Here is a 26864-nt window from a genome sequence, read left to right as displayed (position 1 = left end):
CTGAGGATTAATTGAGCCACCAGCTCCTCCATGGTAATCTCTGTACGCTTCGACCACACGGCACCCAAAGCTACTGAGATACCCTCATTCTCCACCATATGGGGTAAACTGTGGGGTGTTGGGTTGAGCGTGCAGAGATTGACACAGAGACAGGGAGGCTTTATTCCGCAAAAACAACTTTAATAAGACAGAAAATAAATATAACAAAGAAAATGACTAAGGTTTCGCTCGGTCCTTCTTTTCTACTTTTGCTTGGTGTCGGGGTGCCCGGCTCCCGTATTCCCAGCAGAGGGAGTCGACGTCGCCTCACGTACCTCCCCTCTATTACCATCCCCCGGGGTAGACCTCCTGGGATACCAAACTTGATAAATCAGACATGTTCTAAAACACTGTGCTAGTGCACGTGAAGTTTCATTTACATAAAGAACCACCCTAAATTACCATGTATGGTCACAAATCTTCCCTTTAAAGCTGCAAGAAATGTCACTAATTTATGTCTGCCAACTTGGAGGAATCAAAGAAAAAGAAACTTTTGATCACCGAAGTGGAAGCAAAACAAGCCCTTAGCAATGGCTTAACAAGTAGAGGAAAAATATTGCTTGGGAGCAGGTTAGAGCTGTGGTAAATTTAGCCTAATCTGAGTGCAGAACATTTCATGAAATTAAAAAGAAATGGTTTGATTTGAAATTTTTTTTTACAAAAGGGATATAAAAGTGCAGCAGGAGGAGGGCAGAGTGACTCTTCCCTGTCTGCTATGGACCAGCACATTGCCAGCTTAATTGGAGAGACCTCAGTGTCTGGCATCATTTGTGATGGTGATACTGAGGACCCTCTCCCAGACCCTGAAGCAATACCAGAGACACCAACTGATGGTAAGTCAAGCTTTATTTTTCGCAACCATATTCAGACATGGACCACATCTAAATATTTTTTCTTGACAATAAATATAACAAATATATAACAAAATTAACATAACAAAAATAACAAAACATGAAATCTTGACAGATGTGGGTGATTTTCCTGACTCCTCATCCCCAGGCCTACCAGAAGGGTGTCCTCTTTGGCGAGCGCTTCAGCTGCGCCGCCTGTTTTGACTGACGCAGTCCTGAAACAACAACAAGAGATCAACACATCAATTATTGGACTCAAACAGCAGCTGGAGGATGTATGCAACGGCCTGAGAGAGAAATGAATTATTGAAATAACTTGTTGATTGTGTCAAACATGCGAGACAAATTCTGGTGCAATGTAAATGTGTTTGCCTTGTCGATTTGATTACAATATTTGGAAGAACAGATACTTAAAACCTTTGTATGATATTGACTCTGGTCCTCTGTGCCAGGGCTATGGGTGGTGGGAAACACTCCCTGTCAGGCATGGGATCACCGGGTCTGGGTACATCATTCAGTGGAATGCCATTTTTGATTGCAATGTTGTGGAGCACACTGCAAGCCTTGACAATGTAGCTAACCTAAAAAGGAATTTGCACATTTTATTCCATTCACATTATGGAATTTGAAGGAATGTCATTTCAGAGGCAAACCTAGGATGCAAGGCTGGTATTGCATGTGCCTGCTGTCCCAGACAAGCACAGCCAATGCCCTTTCAGCAGGCCTATGGTGCGCTCCACTGTTGTTCTTGTGCATGCGTGGGCTTGGTTGTACCTTGCATCTTGTTGGTTTGAGGGGTTTGTGAGGGGAGTCATCAGCCATGTTTTTAAATGGGTAGCCCCGGTTTCCTGCAATTATGAAATTAACATTCAGATATTATTTCTCAGTAGTCCATCATGGCAAATAAAACCTAGTAAATAAAACACAAAAGTCACTTACCAATAAGCCATCCATCCTCAACATCTCCTTCCTGGAAGTTCAGGCCAACTGAACTGTTCTGCACAATGAATGAATCATGTGTCCCACCTGGCCACTACATTTAACAAAGCCAAATGTGAATCACAGATGACCTGCACCATGACAGAATGGAAACCTTTTCTGTTGGCGAAGTTGAATTTGTTCAATGATTGTGCTTTTACTGCGATGTGGGTGCAGTCAATAGCTCCAATGACATTAGGAAATCCAGCTATGGTATGGAAATTCCTTTTCACTCTGGCCTGTTGCACAGCAGTGTACAGAAACTGTATGTATTGCGGGGTCAATGAAATAATGCCATGAAGGACTGCAGGCAATATTTGGCTCATGGTTGGTTGTGAAATGCCAGACCTCCCATTGGAATGTTTCAGTGGTCAAAAATCCCAGGGTGGAGAGGACTTGGGTATGCACTGGGATGGCATTGGTGCGTTTCAGCTCCCTTTCTAATACTGGAGAGAGTTGGTGGCAGAGATGCAATAAAATATGCTTTGGAAAACACAATTTACTAATAAGCCAAGAGTCGCTCTCAGCAAAAATATCTGCACGCTCATTGAAAACACTCTCCCTGCGTAATGCAGCTTGTGCCAGATCCTCCAGCAATGCAAGATTTGCCATTTTGGACAAGTCACAATGCCTCAGTGTTGCCTTTTATATTATTTAACTGGTTTAACCAAATTGCCTCCAACCTTTACATTCCACTCTCTTTCTAATTAACTTTATTATTCAATTAGGCTTAAATGGTTTCATGTTTATAAATTCAATAACACCCTGAGAAAACTATTAGTAGCTAAAGTGTCTATAAAAAAAAATACATGAATAAACTATTAGTGTATTATTTTTTCTTCATAGTTTATGATTTGATCCAGTATGTCAATCCTTTCTCCATTTGGTGGATGGTATTTCATAACGATAACCCCCATCTCCACTTCCCCAAACGGCCCACAGACAATAAACAACTCATTGACCACTCAAGAGCACAGCATTCCTAGCATTATGGATCCCTCCTCCCCCACCATAGACTCCAACTCTGAACCCTTACCCCTGGACTCCTCTAATGTAATCCAGACCCTAGTTGAGTTCCACCATTGGGCCTGCAGTCAGCCAGAAACCCTTGGTGTGACGGCAGTACTCCCAAACAGCCCAGTCAGCACACCTACTGCCAAGTTGTATAAACTTAGCAATGTTTCAGTTAAAATCTTGTACAGGAATTCCTATATCTTTCTTACCAACAGGAGGAGCCAGATCAGGAGTTAAGATTCGGACCGGCAGCTCTAGGGTCAAATGACGATGATGGGCCAAACCCCAAAAATACCCCATCCGAGCCCTCCCAAAAGTCTCCATGCCGTTGCCCGTCTGAGACCCCTGTACAACTGGAGCTTCAATACACCGACCCCAGTCCCAACCCCAGCACCAACCCCCACAGAAACCATTTTATTATAAATCCAGACCAAAATGCAAGGTGCTGGATTGGAATTTCCAGGGAAGCAAACACAGGTGTTGGGAGGCTCCAATGTGAACAGAATCTCCACATTCCACAACAAAGATACAAGTTGAAACCTACCCCGGTGCCATTTTTTTCATTTCACCAAGGTCCTGGAGAAAGCACCAGAACAGTGGTTCTCTCAGTGGGCATACAAAACTTCAAATCAAATTAAATTGTATTTGTCACATACACATGGTTAGCAGATGTTAATGCGAGTGTAGCGAAATGCTTGTGCTTCTAGTTCCGACAATGCAGTAATAACCAACAAGTAATCTAGCTAACAATTCCAAAACTACTACCTTATAGACACAAGTGTAAGGGGATAAAGAATATGTACATAAAGATATATGAATGAGTGATGGTACAGAGCGGCATAGGCAAGATACAGTAGATGGTATTGAGTGCAGTATATACATATGAGATGAGTATGTAAACAAAGTGGCATAGTTAAAGTGGCTAGTGATACATGTATTACATAAAGATGCAGTAGATGATATAGAGTACAGTATATACGTATACATATGAGATGAATCATGTAGGGTATGTAAACATTATATTAGGTAGCATTGTTTAAAGTGGCTAGTGATATATTTTACATCATTTCCCATTAATTCCCATTATTAAAGTGGCTGGAGTTGAGTCAGTGTGTTGGCAGCAACCACTCAATGTTAGTGGTGGCTGTTTAACAGTCTGATGGCCTTGAGATAAAAGCTGTTTTTCAGTCTCTCGGCCCCAGCTTTGATGCACCTTCGCCTTCTGGATGATAGCGGGGTGAACAGGCAGTGGCTCGGGTGGTTGTTGTCCTTGATGATCTTTATGGCCTTCCTGTGACATCGGGTGGTGTAGGTGTCCTGGAGGGCAGGTAGTTTTCCCCCGGTGATGCGTTGTGCAGACCTCACTACCCTCTGGAGAGCCTTACGGTTGTGGGCGGAGCAGTTGCCGTACCAGGCGGTGATACAGCCCGACAGGATGCTCTCGATTGTGCTTCTGTAGAAGTTTGTGAGTGCTTTTGGTGACAAGCCAAATTTCTTCAGCCTCCTGAGGTTGAAGAGGCGCTGCTGCGCCTTCTTCACGATGCTGTCTGTGTGGGTGGACCAATTCAGTTTGTCTGTGATGTGTACGCCGAGGAACTTAAAACTTACTACCCTCACCACTACTGTTCCATCGATGTGGATAGGGGGGTGTTCCCTCTGCTGTTTGTGAAGTCCACAATCATCTCCTTAGTTTTGTTGACGTTGAGTGTGAGGTTATTTTCCTGACACCACACTCCGAGGGCCCTCACCTCCTCCCTGTAGGCCGTCTCGTCGTTGTTGGTAATCAAGCCTACAACTGTTGTGTCGTCCGCAAACTTGATGATTGAGTTGGAGGCGTGCGTGGCCACGCAGTCGTGGGTGAACAGGGAGTACAGGAGAGGGCTCAGAACGCACCCTTGTGGGGCCCCAGTGTTGAGGATCAGCGGGGTGGAGATGTTGTTGCCTACCCTCACCACCTGGGGGCGGCCCGTCAGGAAGTCCAGTACCCAGTTGCACAGGGCGGGGTCGAGACCCAGGGTGATGACGAGCTTGGAGGGCACTATGGTGTTAAATGCCGAGCTGTAGTCGATGAACAGCATTCTCACATAGGTATTCCTCTTGTCCAGATGGGTTAGGGCAGTGTGCAGTGTGGTTGAGATTGCATCGTCTGTAGACCTATTTGGGCGGTAAGCAAATTGGAGTGGGTCTAGGGTGTCAGGTAGGGTGGAGGTGATATGGTCCTTGACTAGTCTCTCAAAGCACTTCATGATGACGGAAGTGAGTGCTACGGGGCGGTAGTCGTTTAGCTCAGTTACCTTAGCTTTCTTGAGAACAGGAACAATGGTGGCCCTCTTGAAGCATGTGGGAACAACAGACCGGGATAGGGATTGATTGTATATGTCCGTAAACACACCAGCCAGCTGGTCTGCGCATGCTCAGAGGGCGCGGCTGGGGATGCCGTCTGGGCCTGCAGCCTTGCGAGGGTTGACACGTTTAAATGTTTTCCTCACGTTGGCTGCAGTGAAGGAGAGTCTGCATGTTTTAGTTGCGGGCCGTGTCAGTGGCACTGTATTGTCCTCAAAGCGGGCAAAAAAGTTATTTAGTCTGCCTGGGAGGGAGCAAGACATCCTGGTCCGTGACGGGGCTGGTTTTATTTTTGTAATCCGTGATTGACTGTAGACCCTGCCACATACCTCGTGTCTGAGCCGTTGAATTAAGATTCTACTTTGTCTCTATACTGACGCTTAGCTTGTTTGATTGCCTTGCGGAGGGAATAGTTACTGTTTGTATTCGGTCATGTTTCCGGTCACCTTGCCCTGATTAAAAGCAGTGGTTTGCGCTTTCAGTTTCACGCGAATGCTGCCATCAATCCACAGTTTCTGGTTTGGGAATGTTTTAATCGTTGCTATGGGAACGACATCTTCAACGCACGTTCTTCTTCGCTCACCGAATCAGCGTATTCGTCAATGTTGTTGTCTGACGCAATACGAAACATATCCCAGTCCATGTGATGGAAGCAGTCTTGGAGTGTGGAATCAGATTGGTCGGACCAGCGTTGAACAGACCTCAGCACGGGAGCTTCTTGTTTTAGTTTCTGTCTGTAGGCAGGGATCAACAAAATGGAGTCGTGGTCAGCTTTTCTGAAAGGAGAGTGGGGCAGGGCCTTATATGCGTCGCGGAAGTTAGAATAGCAATGATCCAAGGTTTTTCCAGCCCTGGTTGCGCAATCGATATGCTGATACAATTTAGGGAGTCTTGTTTTCAGATCAGCCTTGTTAAAATCCCCAGCTACAATGAATGCAGCCTCCGGATATATGGATTCCAGTTTGCAAAGAGTCAAATAAAGTTTGTTCAGAGCCATCGATGTGTCTGCTTGGGGGGGAATATATACGGCTGTGATTATAATCGAAGAGAATTCCCTTGGTAGATAATGCGGTCGACATTTGATTGTGAGAAATTCTAAATCAGGTGAACAGAAGGACTTGAGTTCCTGTATGTTGTTGTGGCCACACCACGTCACGTTAACCATGAAGCATACGCCCCCGCCCCTCTTCTTACCAGAAAGATGTTTGTTTCTGTCGGCGCGATGCGTGGAGAAACCAGCTGGCTGCACCGACTCAGATAGCGTCTCTCCAGTGAGCCATGTTTCCGTGAAGCAAAGAAGGTTACAGTCTCTGATGTCCCTCTGGAATGCTACCCTTGCTCGGATTTCATCAACATTGTTGTCAAGAGACTGGACATTGGCGAGAAGAATGCTAGGGAGTGGTGCACGATGTGCCCGTCTCCGGAGTCTGACCAGAAGACCGCTTCGTTTCCCCTTTTACGAAGTCGTTTTTTTGGGTCGCCGGCTGGGATCCATTCCGTTGTCCTGGGTGAAAGGCAGAACACAGGATCCGCTTCGCGAAAGTCATATTCTTGGTCGTACTGATGGTGAGTTGACGCTGCTCTTATGTTCAGTAGTTCTTCTCGACTGTATGTAATGAAACCAAAGATGACCTGGGGTACCAATGTAAGAAATAACACTCAAGCAGATTGCATCCATGCACAATGAAGCCAGAGCCACTTTCCCCATTATTAACCACTCACACCTCCTTTCTCCAAACCAGATAAAGGTTTTGTAAGTTATTCATGGTTACATCGCCACACGTGGCCCATTCCTCCTGGAGATCCCCCATGACACATTTCACACAACAACAGACCTCACACATTGGACAACAACCACAGCAGGCCTCATTTTTAAGAATCAGTGTCATCCACATTTAGATTAGGTTGTACACACATTTTGAATCACCCTAGCCGCACCACGTTGACTTCCCCCCACCCTCCCTCCCCCAGTTCCGTCTTTAGATCCTCCAGCAGATGGAGAAGATCCCACTTCCTTATCCAACATCATGAACTTGTCAGTCTTTTCCACTTATAGCAGCACAGGCCTAACACCTGGAGAGAGGTTTTTTCCATCCCATCAAATTAAAACTTGGAGGAACTTCACATGGACACCCACAACTACCACAGAATACTTAAACTTTTAAACTATTTTGACTATGAGACAAATGACAACTACTTACAGTTGAAGTCAGAAGTTTACATCCACCTTAGCCAAATACATTTAAACTCAGTTTTTCACAATTCCTGACATTTAATCCTAGTAAGAATTCCTTGTCTTAGGTCAGTTAGGATCACCACTTTATTTTAAGAATGTGAAATGTCAGAATAATAGTAGAGAAAATTATTTATTTCATCTTTTATTTCTTTCATCACATTCCCAGTGGGTCAGACGTTTACAGACACTCAATTAGTATATGGCAGCATTGTTTTTAAATTGTTTAACTTGGGTTAAACGTTTTGGGTAGCCTTCCACAAGCTTCCCACAATACGTTGGGTGAATTTTGGCCCATTCCTCCTGACAGAGCTGGTGTAACTGAGTCAGGTTTGTAGACCTCCTTGCTCCCACACGCTTTTCTGTTCTGCCCACAAATGTTCTATAGGATAAGGTCAGGGCGTTGTGATGGCCACTCCAATACCTTGACTTTGTTATCCTTAAGCCATTTTGCCACAACTTTGGAAGTATGCTTGGGGTCATTGTCCATTTGGAAGACCCATTTGTGACCAAGCTTTAACTTCCTGACTGATGTCTTGAGATGTTGCTTCAATATATCCACATGATTTTCCTCATTCATGATGCCATCTATTTTGTGAAGTGCACCAGTCCATCCTGCAGCAAAGCACCCCCACAACATGATGCTGCCACCCCCCGTGCTTCATGGTTGGGATGGTGTTCTTCGGCTTGCAAGCCTCCCCCTTTTTCCTGCAAACGTAACGATGGTCATTATGGCCAAACAGTTCTATTTTTGTTTCATCAGACCAGAGGACATCTCCAAAAAGTATGATATTTTTCCCCATGTGCAGTTGCAAATCGTAGTCTGGGTTTTTTATGGCGGTTTTGGAGCAGTGGCTTCTTCCTTGCTGAGCGGCCTTTCAGATTATGTCGATATAGGACTCGTTTTACTGTGGATATAGAGACTTTTGTACCTGTTTCCTCCAGCATCTTCACAAGGTCCTTTGCTGTTGTTCTGAGATTGATTTGCACTTTTCTCACCAAAGTACGTTCATCTCTAGGAGACAGAACGCGTCTCCTTCCTGAGCGGTATGGCGGCTGCGTGGTCCCATGGTGATTATACTTCCGTACTATTGTTAGTACAGATGAACGTGGTACCTCCAGGCGTTCGGAAATTGCTCCCAATGATGAATCAGACTTGTGGAGGTCTACAATTTTATTTCTGAGGTCTTTGCTGATTTCTTTTGATTTTCCCATGATGTCAAGCAAAAAGGCACCGAGTTTGAACGTAGGTCTTGAAATACATCCACAGGTACACCTCCAATTTACTCAAATTATGTCAATTAGCCTATCAGAAGCTTCTAAAGCCATGACATCATTTTCTGGAGTCTTCCAAGCTGTTTAAAGGCACATTCAACTTAGTGTATGTAAACTTCTGACCCACTGGAATTGTGATACAGTGATATAATCTGTCTGTAAACAATTGTTGGAAAAGTTACTTGCGTCATGCACAAAGTAGATAACAAAACTATAGTTTGTTAACAAGAAATTTGTTGAGTGATTGAAAAACGAGTTTTAATGACTCCAACCTAAGTGTATGATAAACTTCCAACTTCAACTGTATACTGTATATATAAACTGTGTCAATTCACAGTGCTAGTCATGTTAAGGTTAGCTGCTAAGGTGATTGAGAATTAGCATTAGCTCACACTCAGTGAAGATCTCAAATGACAACACTGGTGTCAAGTCAAGTGTGAAGTGTGAAATTTGTGTTATTTTTGTGAGCCATGCAATCTTTTCTGTGGACTTTCAGATGTTTGTGTGTTTTGGGGCATTCTCACTGATCGAGACATTGCTAGCTAGCTTGTTAGGTAGATTCAGTTGCTAGCCAATCAGCTAAGTGTACTGTGCACGCCCTGATCTCATTGTTATGGCAAACAAATGGCAGCTAGCACAGTGAGAACAAGACCCTGCGCAGCAGAGGCAAAGCCAGGCCTATTTTGCATTTTTGTGCAGATTTTATTTATTTTTCCTGGATATTTAAAAAAAATAAAAAAAATCTTTCCAATAAAATCATATCTGAAGTTGAGTGCGTCCCTTTTGGGCTTCCCTGCATACCTGGATGAGAAGAGTGAGAGGATATGGGACCTGATGGAAAGGAATTTGGCCCCACCCTGCAGCCCGCTCAGAGGTCACTTCCCTCGACACCAGGTGATCTTCCACACACGACCTCCACAGCAACTGTACAGTGAGTTATTAGGTAGCTAGAGTCACAGTGCTAGCCAGGTTCAGGCTAGCTGCTGAGGTGATTGAGCATTAGCAATGTTCTCACATTCAATTTATTTTTTATTTTACCTTTATTTAACCAGGTAGGCAAGTTGAGAACAAGTTCTCATTTACAATTGCGACCTGGCCAAGATAAAGCAAAGCAGTTCGACAGATACAACAACACAGAGTTACACATGGAGTAAAACAAACATACAGTCAATAATAAAGTATAAACAAGTCTATATACAATGTGAGCAAATGAGGTGAGAAGGGAGGTAAAGGCAAAAAAAAAAGGCCTTGGTGGCAAAGTAAATACAATATAGCAAGTAAAACACTGGAATGGTAGTTTTGCAATGGAAGAATGTGCAAAGTAGAAATAAAAATAATGGGGTGCAAAGGAGCAAAATAAATAAATAAATTAAATACAGTTTGGAAAGAGGTAGTTGATAGGGCTAAATTATAGGTGGGCTATGTACAGGTGCAGTAATCTGTGAGCTGCTCTGACAGTTGGTGCTTAAAGCTAGTGAGGGAGATAAGTGTTTCCAGTTTCAGAGATTTTTGTAGTTCGTTCCAGTCATTGGCAGCAGAGAACTGGAATTCAATGAAGATCTCAAAACATGTTTTGAGAAAAACACAGATCTGCTATGTATACAGTCAGTATTTGTTAGCATGAAATTAAAATAGGCATTTGAAATGGCCTGTATTCTCTAGAATATAAAAAATGTGTAATGTAAAGATATCCTCTGATAGCAACCCTTTTCACCCAGTGTAATCTTGGCATAACCATAGCCTTAAGTTCAACGCAGCCTTTGCCCTAACCTTCCCTGTGTGTGTGTGCTCGTGCATGCTATAGAAGAGTATTAATGTTGGCTAGTTTGACACATCTATTAAAAGTGGATTCTGATGAAAAAAAATATTAAATATGTAATGTACCACATAACTCTATATTAAAACATCAAAGCCATGTAAGATCCAATGTAAGAATTGCGTTACTATCCTCCCCCTATTGACATGATCATGCAAGAACCCTTCTTGCACATTCCCCCTGTAGCCTTTTCCTTGCCTACAGCACATTTGAGAACTTATGTGAGACTCATTATTTGCAATATATTTTATTGGGAGTATTTCCAATGTATTTACACAGGTAAAATTAAGTTTAAACATAGAATCCTGACTAAAGTAGGCCTAGATCTATATGCTTCTGTATATTTACAGTAAAATAGTTCCAGTAAGATGAATGTTTGACTCAGAAATATTGCTAAGACAACATAATAGAAGCCTTAATTAGATAATACCATTTATAAGCGCGGAAATCGACTCAGCAGCACGAGCATGCTTTTTGCGGCACAGTCGATAGCGCGCCGGACCTCAGGCTCGAAGGTCGAGGGTTCGAGACCTGCTCCCTGCCGGTTTCATTACAATACAATAAAACAGAGAATTTGGTCACGTCTACAAACATCGCGATATATTTTTCCCTTTCTGGTGCAAGGTCAGCTGATCAATTTTAATTCACAGTGGAAACCACAGAGTTTCTAAACCCAGAGACGCAACGTCGAGAGACTTCCCGGGAACGCAAACTTGGGAGACCAGGCCTGGGTTTGAGAAGTCAATGGGCGCGTTCGAGTCGATCACTTTTGTCAAGTTGTTGACGGTCATTGGTCGCCACCTTCCAAAGTGTGTTGCATTCTAGGGCAAAAGACTAAGACTTGAGTTTACATGTTGACTGCATGAACTTTACAAAAATCATGTGATCAAGTCATGAAGTTGACTGCAGTAGACTACAAGTTTCGGCATTTGCTCTTCACCAACTTCATTGTGTGAGGCTCTATTTTTATTAGGGTGTTTTTCTTTGACCAAGGTGAATGTGACCGAAGACATAAAAAGGGAACCAATTTGAAATCAGTCACATTCACATGTTTAGCAGATGTTATTGAGGGTGTAGCAAAATGCTTGTGTTTCTAGCTCCAACAATTTGCCACAATTCATGTGTACAGTAAATATTTAAAACATGTGATGTTTGAGGCTCTCTCTCTCTCACTAATTGATTGTATAATGTGCACACATATGATTTCAGTTTGTGAGTGTGTGATATGGGTGTTGGAGACATGTTTATTTCAACATTATAAATTAAACCTTTTATAAACGGTGTTGGTGTTGCCATTCAACACTGCCATGTTGATCTGAGCCTTGCTGTTGGAAACCCACATTAGTGTCACTGACACACTTTCACGACTTTCATCTACAGTCAGTTGCTTTACACGGAACCCAAACCAGCTGCACACGTGCTCCATCTTGCATAAATGTTTTTTGTTCCCCCACACCAAACACGATCATGACACGCAGGTTAAAATATCAAAACAAACTCTAACCCATTACATTAATTTGGGGACAGGTTGAAAAGCATTAAACATTTATGACAGCTAGCTAGCTAAGACTTGTTAAACATTTAGCTAACTAGCACTTGTTAGCTATTTTTTTCTATTTAGCTAGCTTGCTGTTGCTAGCTAATTTGTCCTGGGATATAAACATTGAGTTGTTAATTTACCTGAAATGCACAAGGTCCTCTACTCCGACAATTAATCCACACATAAACCGGTACACCGAATCGTTTCTAGTCATCTCTTCTCCTAGGCTTTTTCTTCTCTTGACTTTATATTGCGATTGGCAACTTTCATAAATTAGGTGCATTATCGTCTTTCAGTCACCCATGTGGGTATAACCAATGAGGAGATGGCACATGGGTGCCTGCTTCTATAAACCAATGAGGAGATGTGAGAGGCAGTTATCTGTGTCACAAATAGAACTGACTTTTATTTTAGCCCTTGGCAATGCAGAGGCTTGTGAGCAGTGTGGGTGCAAGCTCGCTCAGCGGCGGTGTAGTCCGCCTGTTAGCCTTACAACTTAAACACGCCCAATGAGAGAATTGAAACAATTTTTTCTCGAAATCAGAAGGCACTACCTAGATTCGAGGCAATGTCTTAAGTAGCGGAACATGTTATTACTCCAGCCTAATAAAAGTGACACGTTTTAATTTTCGTCAAAAACAACTATATCGAAGGAGTGTCTTTTTGAGGCATGCACAAGCACATTTCGGCGAGACGACCTTTAGACCCGGTGAACGTGTTTCTGCGCACGCGCCTAGCTAACCAACGTCGCAATGACATCGCCTACAACTTGATCAGGAAGAAGCAGTTACTGCATATCTTCATACTGTCTTTGGTAGGAACGACGCAGATGGCTGAGTAGCTAGCTACAGTAGCAAAATTAGCCAACAAAATAACACAATCACTGGTACAAGTGACACCTAACGTTGATCTCGACAGTTTCAGGTAATTTTCGGAAAATAGTCTAAATCGAATTACATTGCAGACAGTCCACGCAGATAATCGCTAACGTTAGCTACACAATGCTTTTTGAGCTAGCTATCTAGACAAATACTGAGCTACCGTTACTAGCTAGCTTGCTAACAAGCAAGTGCCGAACATTCTAGTGGAGGCAGTCCTATATTAGCTAGCGTACATTAGGCTAGCTCGTTTATTAACTGACATTAGCCAGCTTGCTAACGTTTTCACAATTAAATAAAGCCAACACATTTGTTTGCTATTTATCATTTCCTGGATCTGTCTCACTTCTGGCTAATAATTGTTACCTTCAGATCAGCTAGCTGGACAGCGCCAGTGTTCCGTCAATGCTTATTTACAACTGAACAAATTAGAAGAATTGTCATCTAACTAACCTAATTAACGTTAACTAGCTAACCTTAAGTCTGATAACTAAAATTTGCTTGATTCAATTTAAACGTTTTAGCTTGCTAACTAGTTTTAATGTTAACGTCTTTACTGCACATATCAAAACAGCTCACGAACATGTCACGCTTTGCTTGCAAGCAAAGTGACTGTCTTCTTCTGCCTGTTAATCTGTGAACATATTCTCAGATCACTAGCCTTAGCATCCAAGGTTTCACTAAATCTATCATTATGAAACCATTTTTTCAAGAGGCACAGATCAAGTTGGCCTAAACCTGAAAGAGCGAGAACTAAGCAGCATTGTATCATTCTTGCCATTTCAAGTGGGCTCGCAATGTCAGGGTGCCAGAAGATATTCATTAAACGGTGTCTTTGTGTTTTTCTTTTCAGGGATAAACCAGAGTCAAGAAGATGGCTGACACAGAGCAAACAAGTGCTCCTCCTCCCCCTCAATTAGGGACAGTGGTGAGTAATCATGAACTTCTACTTCATCAGATTGTATTTGTTAGGCTGGATTTATAGTCCACTAGACATACTCTGTAGTGTAGAACCTCCACTCCACACACATTTCACTGCATGTCATAGGTTGTAACTTTACGCACGCTCTCGTGACATTTTGTTACCGTGAATGTTTGGTGGAGGATAAATCCAGCCTGAAGCCTAATTTAGTTGAATTGCAAAAACATGCAAATGTGTGCAGCCCCAGATTTGTAGTGCAACGCAAGGGAAACCATTTTTATGTATTCAGTTGCATCCCTACATTGCGTCATTGCAGTGAGGTAGACATTCTTTTTTTTTGCTCTCACATTTTGGCTTACTTTGAAATACAGACAGGGTACGTGCTACGCCACTGCTCATAACTATAAGAGATCTAAGATATGTCAAATAAATTATATGCAGCTCAGTGCTCCAGCAATGTATTTGGTTTAATAACTTGCTAGCAAAGTGGCTAGATGTCAAGCTTCTTGGTTACAGCAGAGACAATCAAGATCACTGTTGCCTAAATTGTTTTTGCACCCCTTGTGTGCACATTCGGTAATGCTGTATACCCCGGTATGGTACAAAAACTGTATGAAAATCTGGATTACAGCAACCCTAGTTCTCATACTGATACTGTATAGGCCTATGATTGTGATCCTACAGTGGATGGTGATTTTACAGTGGATGATTTAGTCTAGTTTTTTAAATCTTATGAACTTGAATGTACTCTTTTTTTTCACAGCAATTCATGTTGGCTAACAAACTAGAGACGGCAATGTGGCTCTCGCGGCTCTTCACCGTCTATTGCTCAGTAATGTTCATTCTACCTCTCTTAGGGTAAGGGTCAATGCTCCAATTGTTTGCTTTGTCTATATGTCTATTTAGAAAGTAATACTGTATGACAGGGACTGGTCATTGGGTTTGGTTTTCTACTGCAGTTTGGATTTTGCATTATTGTTAATATTTACTCAGTTCCAGGGATAATATTTTTCTTCGTGTGCACATAGCAATATAGCAACAATACCTGACAGAGACAACCAATGCATAACTGCTAAATTAACAGATGTATTACTAATGGGATTATCTAATGTCTGGAATGATCACCCGATCCCACCACATATTCACTTTTGTAGCATTTTGTGATCAAAACTGTTCCACCATTTTGATGTACTCCAAAATGTATACTGAATGAAAATATGAATCCAACATGTAAAGTGTTGGTCCTGGGTTTCATGAGCTGAAATAAAAGATCCTAGAAAGGTTCCATATGCCCAAAAAGCTTATTTCTCTCAATTTCCCCCCACTTTTGTTTACATCACTGTTAGTGAGCATTTCTCCTTTGCCAAGATAATTCATACACCTGACAGGTGTGGCTCATGAGCATTACCTCATTAGCATTACACAGGTGCACCTTGTTCTGGGGGAAAATAAAATGTTCTGTTTTGTCACAACACAATGCCACAGATGTCAAGTTTTGAGGAAGCTTGTATTTGGCATGTTAACTGCAGGAATATCCACCAGGGCTGTTGCCAGAGAATTGATGTTCATTTCCATACCATAAGCCGCCTCCAAAGTTGTTTTAGAGAATTTGTCAGTACGTCCAACCGGCCTGACAACCGCAGACCACGTGTAACCACACCAGCAAAGGACCTATTTTCTTCACCTTTGGGATCATCTCAGACCAACCACCTGGACAGCTGATGAATCTGAGGAGTATTTATGTCTGTAATAAAGCCCTGTTTTGGGGGGAAAACTAATTCTGATTGGCTGGGGCTGGCTCCCCAGTGGGTGGGCCTATGCCTTCCCAAGCCCACCCTACCCAGTCGTGAAATCCATAGATTACGACCTAATATACACTGCTCAAAAAAATTAAGGGAACACTAAAATAACACATCCTAGATCTGAATTAATGAAATATTCTTATTAAATACTTTTTTCTTTACATAGTTGAATGTGCTGACAACAAAATCACACAAAAATGATCAATGGAAATCAAATTTATCAACCCATGGTCTGGATTTGGAGTCCACACTACAGGCTGATCCACCTTTGATGTAATGTCCTTAAAACAAGTCAAAATGAGGCTCAGCATGCTCCTGCTGAGGTGGCGGATGGTCTCCTGAGGGATCTCCTCCTGGACCTGGACTAAAAGCATCCGCCAACTCCTGGACAGTCTGTGGTGCAACGTGGCGTTGGTGGATGGAGCGAGACATGATGTCCCAGATGTGCTCAATTGGATTCAGGTCTGGGGGACGGGCGGGCCAGTCCATAGCATCAATGCCTTCCTCTTGCAGGAACTGCTGACACACTCCAGCCACATGAGGTCTAGCATTGTCTTGCATTAGGAGGAACCCAGGGCCAACCGCACCAGCATATGGTCTCACAAGGGGTCTGAGGATCTCATCTCGGTACCTAATGGCAGTCAGGCTACCTCTGGCGAGCACATGGAGGGCTGTGCGGCCTCCCAAAGAAATGCCACCCCACACCATGATTGACCCACCGCCAAACCGGTCATGCTGGAGGATGTTGCAGGCAGCAGAATGTTCTCCACGTCGTCTCCAGACGCTGTCACTTCTGTCACATGTGCTCAGTGTGAACCTGCTTTCATCTGTGAAGAGCACAGGGCGCCAGTGGCGAATTTGCCAATCTTGGTGTTCTCTGGCAAACGTCCTGCACGGTGTTGGGCTGTAAGCACAACCCCCACCTGTGGACGTCGGGCCCTCATACCACCCTCATGGAGTCTGTTTCTGACCATTTGAGCAGACACATGTACATTTGTGGCCTGCTGGAGGTCATTTTGCAGGGCTCTGGCAGTGCTCCTCCTGCTCCTCCTTGCACAAAGGCGGAGGTAGCGGTCCTGCTGCTGGGTTGTTGCCCTCCTACGGCCTCCTCCACGTCTCCTTATGTACTGGCCTGTCTCCTGGTAGCGCCTCCATGCTCTGGACACTACGCTGACAGACACAGCAAACCTTCTTGCCACAGCTTGCATTGATGTGCAATTCTGGATGAGCTGCACTACCTGAGCCACTTGTGGGAGTTGTAGACTCCGTTTCATGTTACCACTAGAGTGAAAGCACCGCCAGCATTCAAAAGTGACCAAAACATCAGCCAGGAAGCATAGGAACTGAGAAGTGGTCTGTGGTCACCACCTGCAGAACCACTTCTTTATTGGGGGTGTCTTGCTAAATGCCTATAATTTCCACCTGTTGTCTATTCCATTTGCACAACAGCATGTGAAATGTATTGTCAATCAGTGTTGCTTCCTAAGTGGACAGTTTGATTTCCCAGAAGTGTGATTGATTTGGAGTTACATTTGTGTTGTTTAAGTGTTCCCTTTATTTTTTTGAGCAGTGTATTTATTTAAATTGACTGATTTCCTTATGAACTGTAACTCAGTGAAATTGTTGAATTTAAAAAATATATTTTTGTTCAGTATAGTTTTAAAATTGTATTTATTTCACCTTTATTTAACCAGGCTAGTTGAGAACAAGTTCTCATTTACAACTGCGACCTGGTCAAGAATAAAGCAAAGCAGTTCGACACATACAACAACACAGTTACACATGGAATAAACAAACATACAGTCAATAATACAGTAGAAAAAAATCTATATACAGTGTGTGCAAATGAGGTAAGGCAATAAATAGGCCATGGTGGCGAAGTAATTACAATATACCAATTAAACACTGGAGTGATTGATGTGCAGAAGATGAATGTGCAAGTAGAGATAGTTAACCAGTCTGAGTTCCCTCAGAGTAATCCATTTCTCTTTCTTTTTGACATATTCCAGACCTCAGGCGGCTGCCAATTTCTATCAGCGTGCGCTGCTGGCCAACGCACTCACCAGTGCTCTGCGGCTACACCAGCGGCTTCCTCACTTCCAGCTCAGCAGAGCCTTCCTAGCCCAGGCACTCCAAGAGGACAGCTGTCACTACCTGCTGTACTCCCTCATCCTGGTCAACTCTTACCCCATTACAAGTATCCTCTCAACCATAGATAAATGCCTTATCACCATAGTATCACCATGCCTTGGTTGTTGTCATAATGGTCTCTGATAAAGCTAGAGTTTGGTATATCACCAACAAACTGGTTTGGGGAGAAGGCCAATTGTGTTGCAGGAAGGTTTTGCAATGCTTGGGGGTTGTGGTTTCAGTTATGCAAACCTATAAAACCTATTAACAAAAAGGCATTGCTTGACAGCACTATTTGATGCTGACCTTAAATGTGTTTATTTTGCATTGTACATTTTTAATGCTGTTTGCCACTTAACCGCAGTCTACAGTGAGCATATTCCCAGTCTTCCTCTTCTCATTGCTTCATGCAACCACCTACACAAAGAAGGTTCTTGACGTAAGTATCCTCTTGATTCCAAAACATTTCAATGTTTGTGAAGCCATTAAAAAGTCATTTGGGTAAAGCATAACCAACACTTGAAAAATGGTATTTTATCAAATACCCTTCTACCTGTTTTGGTTAGGTAAAATAGTAATTTTGCACATTTCTCCTCATTAGACATTTCCTATTTTAGGGCATTAATGGAAAATGTACAGTGTGTAAAGTGCTGTATAACTGCTAGTTTAGTCATGTGGTGATCCTGATGTGTATAATTCCCCTTTTAGGCAATGGGCCCCAATAGCCTTCTCTTCATGAGGAACTTCCTCAACAAGCTCTCGGCCAACCAGCAGAACATCCTGAAGTTCATCGCCTGCAATGAGATCTTCCTCATGCCAGCCACCATATTCATGCTCTTCAGGTATGTTTCTATTTCTTGGTAAATTTGTCAGCACATTTGTATGGTACCTTAAGACTGAAGTCAGATTAGGGTTTTTCCTTCTTGATGTCTTGCAATACCACTATGAACTGAGATGATTAGTCACTTGATTAACTCTTGGTTACTCCAGTCACTTGATTAACTCTTGGTCTTTGTGTTTACAGTGGCCAGGGAAGCTTGCTGCAGCCTTTCATTTACTACAGGTTTCTAACTCTCCGCTATACATCAAGGAGAAACCCATATTGCCGGCAAGTAGCCACATTTTGAATTTTGTGCAGAAATGTTAATATGTAGGATAATTGTACAATATCAAATATGGCAAATTGTGTGTTTCTAGGTATATGATGTTGATTAAATCATTTCTCAAACCATCATTTCCCCCTATTCCCTAATCTCCCTGTCCACCCCTCCCAGCACCCTATTCTCAGAGCTGCGGATTCTGCTGGAACATTTCGTCATGAAGCCCGCCTGCCCCGCCTTCTTCAGAAAGATGTGCCTCAACAGTATCTCCTTTATGAGCCGCCTGGCCCCCACTGCAGTGTGACCTTACTTCCTGTTCCCACACAACCATAGTTTGTACTGTAAGGGGCGTGGCAGCATTTAAACTCGAGCGGGATGGACGAACAACAACTTTGAGAGCAAGGGAAAAAACCTTTTGAATGTTAGTCTGGTCTGTCTTCCTGCTGCTCTGTTCATACGCTACAGCGGAGGCTGAGGCTCGGACTGCGACGCACTGAAAACTGATTGTTTTCAATATGGCTTTATGGAACAGCCGAACACTCACTCCCCCTTTTCTCTCTCGCTCTCTTTGGGAATAAACACCAGCTGACTATTTGATGTGTTCTACTTCTAAGGATTGACCTTGTGATGGTTAAATGTCTTTGTCATGGAAAATACTTGTTATCTTTAAATAAAATACTAACTTCTGAGATTAGATAGTTAAATTGTACTATACATCGTTGCAGTCATTTTATTTTTTTTAATAGCCAAATATTGTGCTTTTCAAAGGCGATGTCGGTTGCTCTGTATTTTATTTTTTACATCCACTAATTCCATTTTATGTGTTCTTTTTCTTACACGAAAAGCATTGGTTATGATTTTGTCTTAACACATTTCTACTCTTATGAATTTGAAAAGTGATCTATGCCATGTAATTCACTATTTAAAAAAAAATGTGTTGGCAGTTGAGGCAGTGTCAAAAGGGCCCTGAAATGAGAAGGCAACATATCTGCTCTATTTTGAAGACTTAAATGGTACAAGAACATGTAGTTGTAGGATTTATGGCTGAAATGAATCCGTTTCACTATACCAGCATTTCCTCAGTCTGCACAAAGCACATGCTATGCAGTAAATGGGAAGGAAGGACTAGGCTGGTTTCAAATTCAAGTTTAGATTTGCATTTTTAATAGGTTTTCTAATTGAAAATCTATTTAAATTCAGGTTCAATTGAACTGATTCGTGGCTAATATCCCTATAGTTTTCCGATTCAGTGCACACCCATGTTAAATATCTTTATTTAACTTGTAGAGAAAAGATGTTTGTATAGCTGGAATAAATTTCTCCATTCTATTCAATCAAAAAATGAAAGAAATTACCTTGTTGAATGAGATTTATAACCTCCATATTCACTAATATAAACATGATTCGTATCAATTAGTATTCTTTGACTCATTTTTGAAGCATTGGTGATTTTATTGGTTTGGTTCTTAGAGGATGGACACTTTCTACTATCCAGGAAGACAAAAATACTGGAACTGCTAAACCATTCAGAATCTAGCTTGAATCACACCACAATCACCATCACCCAATGATATTGAAGCTTCTTCAAACGAACAACGTTGTCCATGGTAACGGGTCCAGTGTGCGCGCAGAAGAATCAGATGCTAGTTATTTCGACAACCTTAATTTTCTAACTCCTATAATGTCGATAAACTAGCTAACGTTATGGTTGAACTAAATCAAACAACGATGTGGCGGCTATATAGAATATACTAATACGTCAGAGTATGCAACGTGCATTCTGACTACAGTTTTTGCGAGACAGCTAAATTAGCCAACGAGGCTAATCCCTATTACAGAATAATCCCAATCTGACAAAATGCTCTTTGTTCACCTCGCATGTTAGCCAGCTATCTTTATTAGCTAGCTAACGTTGATTTAGATACCTGTAACGCCGGTCTGATTTTTGTTGTTGTTGATTGTATTGATTGTAAACGGTTAACGTTACTGGACAGACACCTTTTGGATAATTAAGCGAACGTTATTAGATAGCGAGCTAATCAATTGAATTGCATACTAGTTTTTGCTGACCAAACACTCACATCAAACCAAGAACATCATGGAGATAAACCTCAACCGAATTGATTATCTACAGGTAACTGGATTGCATGTTTTGCTAGATAATTCAACGGGGTAGATTTTTCTTATATTTCGACCCCTGATCATGTCACTAATGTTATGGCTAAATAGTAGCCTGAATGGAAAGAGTTGAACAGCTTGATTTTTTTGTTGTTGTACTCTGCCAATTTTACCTTAAGTAACTGGATGACTCGTGATACTGACTGACTCTGGCTGTCACATTCATCGACACAGGTTGGTGTGATATCTCAGAAAACCATGAGGCTCCTCCCTGCCTTGGGACGCAAAGCAACCCAAAAGGTACTGTAATGTGAATGTGCATTATTAGAGGGGACCCATAAATAGACATTGTGTGTTGGAATATAATATTTGAACAATGTCCCAAGTACTCTTGAGTTAGAAATGTCGTTTTGTGTGTCTCAGGTTGCTGTTGCTGATCATGATGGTGTGATAACTTGTTTTGGGATGAAAAAAGGAGAAGCTGTGGTAAGTATTGAGTCTTACATATTTAACAACATTGAAATACTCTCCTGGGTGCCAGTCTTTTTTTTTTGGAGCCTACTCATTAATCACTGTTGGCTAAATCAGAGCCAGACTGGCACCAAGGCTAGCAGAATACAGCCGCTTTCATGGACTTCATATAAATACCTACTGCCGTTGTGCACAGGAACAAGGCACTTAGCTTAATCCCTATCTGCACCAGGAAAGCTTCTCTGCAGCTGACCCTGTGCGGTTCGATGGCATGGGTACTGTGCCCTCTAATAGACAAGTTTCCCTTGTCATTGTGTAATGAATAAATAAAGTTTCATTCCATGAACGTTGATTGTACCTATCTTTTCCAGCCTGTGTTCAAGACTTTGCCAGGGCAGAAGATAACAAGGCTGGACCTTGGTGGGGCTCTTGGAACCCCACAGGAGAAGATCTTTGTGTGTGCTGGCTCGGAAGTGAAGGGATATACCAAGAAAGGCAAACAGTTCCTGTCCTTTGAGGCCAACCTTACAGAAAGCATCAATGCCATGTGAGATTTAACTTTTTGATGTGAATTATAGGTTACCTGGCCTTGGTTCCAAGCCTTCTACACATGTTTGTCAACAGTGACGAACGAGACTTGGGAGTACGGTTTTGAGAGAGTATAGTCTAGCTTTAATTTTTAAAGAGACTTGGAGCATTCTTTAATCTGTTTATAAATAAGGGGAATTGTGGGTGTGTTTTTGTGCTGCTTTATATTACAATGTGTGTTTTTTTTCATGCCTACAATGTGTTTTTCAGGCACGTTTCAGGAGCAGACCTTTTTGTGTGTGCGAGTTACATCTACAACCACTACTGTGACTGCAAGGATCAAGACTACTACCTGTCTGGAGACAAAATTAATGACATTGTGTGCTTGCCTGCTGAGAACTTGGGCCGCATTGTCCCTGTGTTGGCATGTCAAGACCGAGTTCTCAGAGTGTTGCAGGTGAATGGAAATTGTTTGTGAGTACTGCAGTATGAGTATATAAGTACTTCAACGAGTACTTCAGTGAGTTTGTGTTTTCTTGCCCATAGGGATCTGAGCTTGTGTATGATATTGAAGTCCCTGGTCCTCCCTCAGTTTTGGAGCTGTACAATCGAGATGGAGGCGAGTATAAAATCCTTATACTGAACTCAAATGTAAATTTCACACATCCCTGTACTTACAGCAAACTGGTCTACTTCTACCCCACCGTCTGCTTTAGGGACTAATGGCGAAGACATTCTCTATGGAACTGTGGATGGCAAACTGGGACTGATTAGGATAACTGATTCCTCTTCCTCTTCTAAATGGGAGATTGATAATGAGAAAAAGAAAGGAGGTAAAATACTGTTAATGAAGATGAAAACTAGTATATGTTTCATCTGTCAGAGACTCAGAGTACCTATGCACTGAAACACAATTAGCACATGTATTATCATTGTATATTGTAAGAATGTTATTAAGATTGACTTACCATGTTAGACATCATTCAATCAAATAGCATCATTCCATTCATTGAGCTTATTCCACATTTTCTTCTTCTATGGCTGTTTCTACTAGGTGTTTTGTGCATCGACACGTATGATATCCTGGGTGACGGGGTGAAAGACATCCTTGTTGGCAGGGATGATGGGACAGTGGAGGTCTATGGGTTTGACAGCTCCAATGAGCCCACATTGCGCTTTGAGCATGTAAGTCCACAAATAATATTTTTCATTATTTTATGCCACATTCTACTGGCGTTGTACATATCATCTGAAATTCAGGGGGAAAAAATACATTTATTTTAATTCAAGGGTGATAGAAATGTATTTTTGTTGTAAAATAAATAACAAACTTTCTGTCCCAAAGTTGAGAGAATATTGTAGAAATCCATGTTTTGGGATACTAACTTGTCCACCAGGTGTTATTGGAGAGCGTCACCTCTATCCAGGGTGGCTGTGTTGGGAAGGAGTCTTATGACGAGGTTCTGACAGCCACGTACACAGGTGAGCTATCAACAAAAGGAGAGGGTTTTATGCACAAGAGCTATACAAAAAAAAACACTAGCGAGAAAAACTAATGTCCGCTGACTGCTCCCAATAAGTGCTCTATAGGAGATACAGATACAAAGTTGTGAGCGACTTGAAATAATATGTGTGTCCAGGATGGGTGACAGGGCTGACTACAGAGCCCCAGCAGGCAGAGGCAGGCCCTGGAGATGAAGTCAAGATGAGTCGGGAGACCCAGAGCAAAGTGGCAGCTCTCAGGTATACTTGTGGACAGTTGTTGTTGTCACCTGCAATTGCAATATATATCAATGGAACTTTGTAAGCAAAAATCAGTGTTGGCAAGGTTAATTCAACAGCCAAAGTAAAGTCCTGTGTTTAGAAAACATTTGAGTTAGCTAACTTAAATATGATGAAAGATGCTGTCTGTTGTAATTTTCCCAGTATGAACCCACAGCACTTGTCCCCCTCAGGGCAGAGCTAGACCAACTGCAGATGAAGGTCGTTCAGGGCCGTGAGAAGTACCAGCAAACCGCGCAGTCTAGTACGGCGGTCTCTGCCATGCCCGTGTTCAGCATCAATGACAAGTTCACCCTGTGTCAGGATGATGCCAGCTACAGCCTGACCCTGGAAGTGCAGACAGCCATCGACAATCTGCTGCTGCAGGTGAAACAAATTAACTTGACTCTGTATTTATGTTCTGTATTGAACACGAAAGAGAAATGTGTATGTTTTTTTTGCATGAGAGAGATCTGCTAATTATACAATCCATGACAGAAATATCCACAAGTCATTGCATATTTGTAACATTAATATTGTTTTCTTTACAGAGTGATGTACCAATTGATCTGCTGGATGTCGACAAGAACTCTGCTGTCGTGAGTTTCAGCGAATGTGATTCAGAGGTGAGATGTCCTAGTACAGAGAACATACAAATAATACAAGTGAATGCTTTAGATTCCTCAAGGCACTAATTATGTCTTCTGTTCCAGCAGCCAAAAGGCAATTTTCTCCTCGTTACGTACAGATGCCAAGCAAATACTACACGGCTTGAGCTGAAGGTGAGAGATTTTTTTTAAGAGTATGTTTTAGTCAGTTCTTACTGATTTTAGCCCAATAACAATTTATTTAGAATTGTACTCCTGGCCATTCATAATAAATTGTCAATTGCAACCAATAGAAGTACCACTCTAAGTCTCCAGTTCCCACCCAGTCTCACCTGCCTCTGCAATGCTATGGGCAACACTGCTGTGTGTTCTCATGACTTGTGTAACAGCATCTTCTCCCTTCTCCAGGTGAGGTCTATTGAGGGCCAATATGGCACCCTACAGGCCTACATCACCCCACGCCTGCAGCCCAAGACCTGTCAGGTACGCCAGTACCTCATCAAACCTCTGTCCCTTCACCAGAGAACTCACACCATTGAACAGGACAGGTAAGGATAAGGATACTGAAAGAAAGACTGTTCAATTTCCCATTTTGTCTCCTTGTATTCTCTCCCTTTTTCTCTCCATCCCCCCAAACAGACCCATGAACACTTTGAGTCTAGTTGGCCAATTCAGCTTTGCAGAGATCCACTCCTGGGTCCTCTTCTGCTTGCCAGAGGTCCCAGAGAAGACTCCAGCAGGGGAGAATATCACCTTCTACTTCCAGAACACTTTCCTTGGAACGCAGCTGGAAGCCACGTACTGGTTAGGAATTCAATTCAATACAACTTCATTTATCCCCTTTGGGATATGCATCAATCAGAGTTCTTGGTTTAGTTTTCCAAGTAAATGTATCCAATGTAACCCCTTTGTCATTTTAGTAAAGGGGAAGGCCACTTCAAGTCTGACAACATTTCCACCATCTCCATACTGAAGGATGTCCTCTCCAAAGAAGCCACCAAAAGAAAAAACAATCTCGATATTTCTTATGGTAGGTCTTTAGCTAGTTACATTTTATCTGTTTTTAGGCTACTAGTTAGTTATCGACGATGGAGTGAAATGGTTATGTCTGTTCATGAAATAAAACATATATTATCTTATCTCACAATTTTATTTGCGGCTCTAAATTCCAGATATCAATGACGATTCAGTGGGCCACACACTCAAGATGATTCATCCGAAGCTTGAGTATCAGCTGCTATTGGCCAAAAAGGTTCAGCTGATTGACGCATTAAAAGTAAGTGCCAGTGTTGCAAAAAATAATAATAATTGAAACTACTTTAATATTGCAACTCTTGCTCAAATTTCACTGTGTGTGTGTGTGTTTTGTAGGAGCTTCAGGTTCACGAGGGGAATGCGGACTTCCTCATTCCTGAATATCGTAACATTCTAGACGAGTCTGCCTATCTGCTAGAGGAATACAAGAAACAACCAGCTCACCTGGAAAGACTTTATGGTATATAAATATTGCTCTAAAATTCTTGTTTCAGTAGAATTAAAAATAAATGACATTTTCAGCTATCACAGTAGCCTAGCTTGCCAATGATCCTTATATCCTGGGTGCAAAACTAATTTGACAGTATGGTTATGCAAAACTACCATGACAGTAACGTGTGTTCTTCTGTTTCCCCAGGTATGATAACGGACCTCTTCATCGACAAATTCAAATTCAAAGGACAGAATGTGAAGACAAAGGTGTCATTGCTGCTGGAAGTTTTGGATAACTACGATTTGGATTCTTTGATGAATTTCTTCAATGAGGCATAATATCAAACTTGAGCAAAGAGGATGCAAACTTTTACACTTTATTTGTGATAGCTTTTGTTTTGTTTAGAGTACAGCGTTTACTTTCCAGCTGTGTCTTTTTTTGTGTAAGATACTAGAATTATGTTACATAATCTGAATTCTTTATGTCTAAAGCCATATTCTGTTGGCCTAGCTATATACAGTGCATTGGAAAATATTCAGACCCCTTTCCTTTTTCCACATTTTGTTATGTTATTATAGCCTTATTCTAAAATGGATTAAAATAGTTTTTTCCCTCATCAATCTACACACTACCCCATAATGACAAAGCGAAAACAGGTTTTTAGAAATGTTTGCAAATGTATGAAAAATAAATAAATACCTTAATTATGTAAGTATTCAGACCCTTTGCTATGAGACTCAAATTTGATCTCAGGTGCATCCTGTTTCCATTGATCATCCTTGAGATGTTTCTACAACTTGAATGGAGTCCACCTGTCGTAAATTCAATTGATTGGACATGACTTGGAAAGGCACACATCTGTCTATATAAGATCCCACAGTTGACAGAGCATGTCAGAGCAAACACCAAGCCATAAGGTCAAAGGAATTGTCCATAATGCTCCCAGACAGGATTGTGTTGAGGCAGAGATCTGGGGAGGTGTACCAAAA

The 26864-nt window shown here is 42.0% G+C and overlaps 2 protein-coding genes and 2 long non-coding RNA genes across 6 annotated transcripts; 3 read left to right on the top strand and 1 right to left on the bottom strand.

Moving 5' to 3' along the window:
• The first annotated feature begins 700 nt into the window (after window positions 1–700).
• LOC118938702 (uncharacterized) lies at window positions 701–2686 on the top strand. 2 transcript variants are annotated; one of them, XR_005035951.2, is made up of 2 exons: window positions 701–872; window positions 1039–2686. It is a non-coding gene; the product is annotated as an uncharacterized LOC118938702 (long non-coding RNA). The 2 variants fall into 2 exon arrangements; XR_005035950.2 differs by having other exon boundaries at window positions 1006–2686.
• LOC149978314 (uncharacterized) lies at window positions 868–3614 on the bottom strand. Its single transcript, XR_016486320.1, has 2 exons — window positions 1308–3614; window positions 868–1105 (listed from the first exon to the last, which is right to left on the bottom strand). It is a non-coding gene; the product is annotated as an uncharacterized LOC149978314 (long non-coding RNA).
• Window positions 3615–12826: 9212 nt separating this feature from the next.
• On the top strand, window positions 12827–20334 carry tmem33 (transmembrane protein 33). The gene is made up of 8 exons (XM_021561443.3): window positions 12827–13013; window positions 13821–13895; window positions 14653–14747; window positions 17701–17888; window positions 18193–18260; window positions 18530–18663; window positions 18846–18929; window positions 19096–20334. The coding sequence occupies exons 2-8, from the start codon at window positions 13842–13844 to the stop codon at window positions 19223–19225; spliced, it is 753 nt and encodes a 250-aa protein (XP_021417118.3). The 5' UTR covers window positions 12827–13013; window positions 13821–13841; the 3' UTR covers window positions 19226–20334.
• Window positions 20335–20363: 29 nt separating this feature from the next.
• On the top strand, window positions 20364–26582 carry bbs7 (Bardet-Biedl syndrome 7). 2 transcript variants are annotated; one of them, XM_021561442.3, is made up of 19 exons: window positions 20364–21055; window positions 21274–21339; window positions 21463–21525; window positions 21882–22057; window positions 22309–22495; window positions 22585–22657; window positions 22755–22871; window positions 23093–23223; window positions 23436–23520; window positions 23679–23781; window positions 23994–24186; window positions 24351–24425; window positions 24516–24581; window positions 24816–24955; window positions 25047–25211; window positions 25328–25437; window positions 25580–25683; window positions 25779–25902; window positions 26080–26582. In XM_021561442.3, the coding sequence occupies exons 1-19, from the start codon at window positions 21020–21022 to the stop codon at window positions 26211–26213; spliced, it is 2148 nt and encodes a 715-aa protein (XP_021417117.1). In that variant the 5' UTR covers window positions 20364–21019; the 3' UTR covers window positions 26214–26582. The 2 variants fall into 2 exon arrangements, with proteins under 2 accessions (XP_021417117.1, XP_021417116.1); XM_021561441.3 differs by having other exon boundaries at window positions 20499–21055; window positions 24513–24581.
• Window positions 26583–26864: the final 282 nt, after the last annotated feature.

Source organism: Oncorhynchus mykiss, chromosome 14 (assembly GCF_057628025.1).
Source record: "Oncorhynchus mykiss isolate SJ-2025 chromosome 14, ASM5762802v1, whole genome shotgun sequence".
Classification (NCBI taxonomy): domain Eukaryota; kingdom Metazoa; phylum Chordata; class Actinopteri; order Salmoniformes; family Salmonidae; genus Oncorhynchus; species Oncorhynchus mykiss.
Note: the sequence above shows the minus strand (reverse complement) of the source record. Positions and strands in the feature narration are given on the sequence as shown.

Coding starts and splice junctions, on each gene's coding strand:
- tmem33 (XM_021561443.3), top strand. CDS start 13,842: ATGGCTGACACAGAGCAAACAAGTGCTCCTCCTCCCCCTCAATTAGGG. Junction 18,261..18,529: donor ACACAAAGAAGGTTCTTGAC/GTAAGTATCCTC, acceptor TTCCCCTTTTAG/GCAATGGGCCCCAATAGCCT. Junction 18,664..18,845: donor ACCATATTCATGCTCTTCAG/GTATGTTTCTAT, acceptor TTGTGTTTACAG/TGGCCAGGGAAGCTTGCTGC.
- bbs7 (XM_021561441.3), top strand. CDS start 21,020: ATGGAGATAAACCTCAACCGAATTGATTATCTACAG. Junction 24,426..24,512: donor TCAGCGAATGTGATTCAGAG/GTGAGATGTCCT, acceptor CTTCTGTTCCAG/CAGCCAAAAGGCAATTTTCT. Junction 25,438..25,579: donor CAATCTCGATATTTCTTATG/GTAGGTCTTTAG, acceptor TCTAAATTCCAG/ATATCAATGACGATTCAGTG.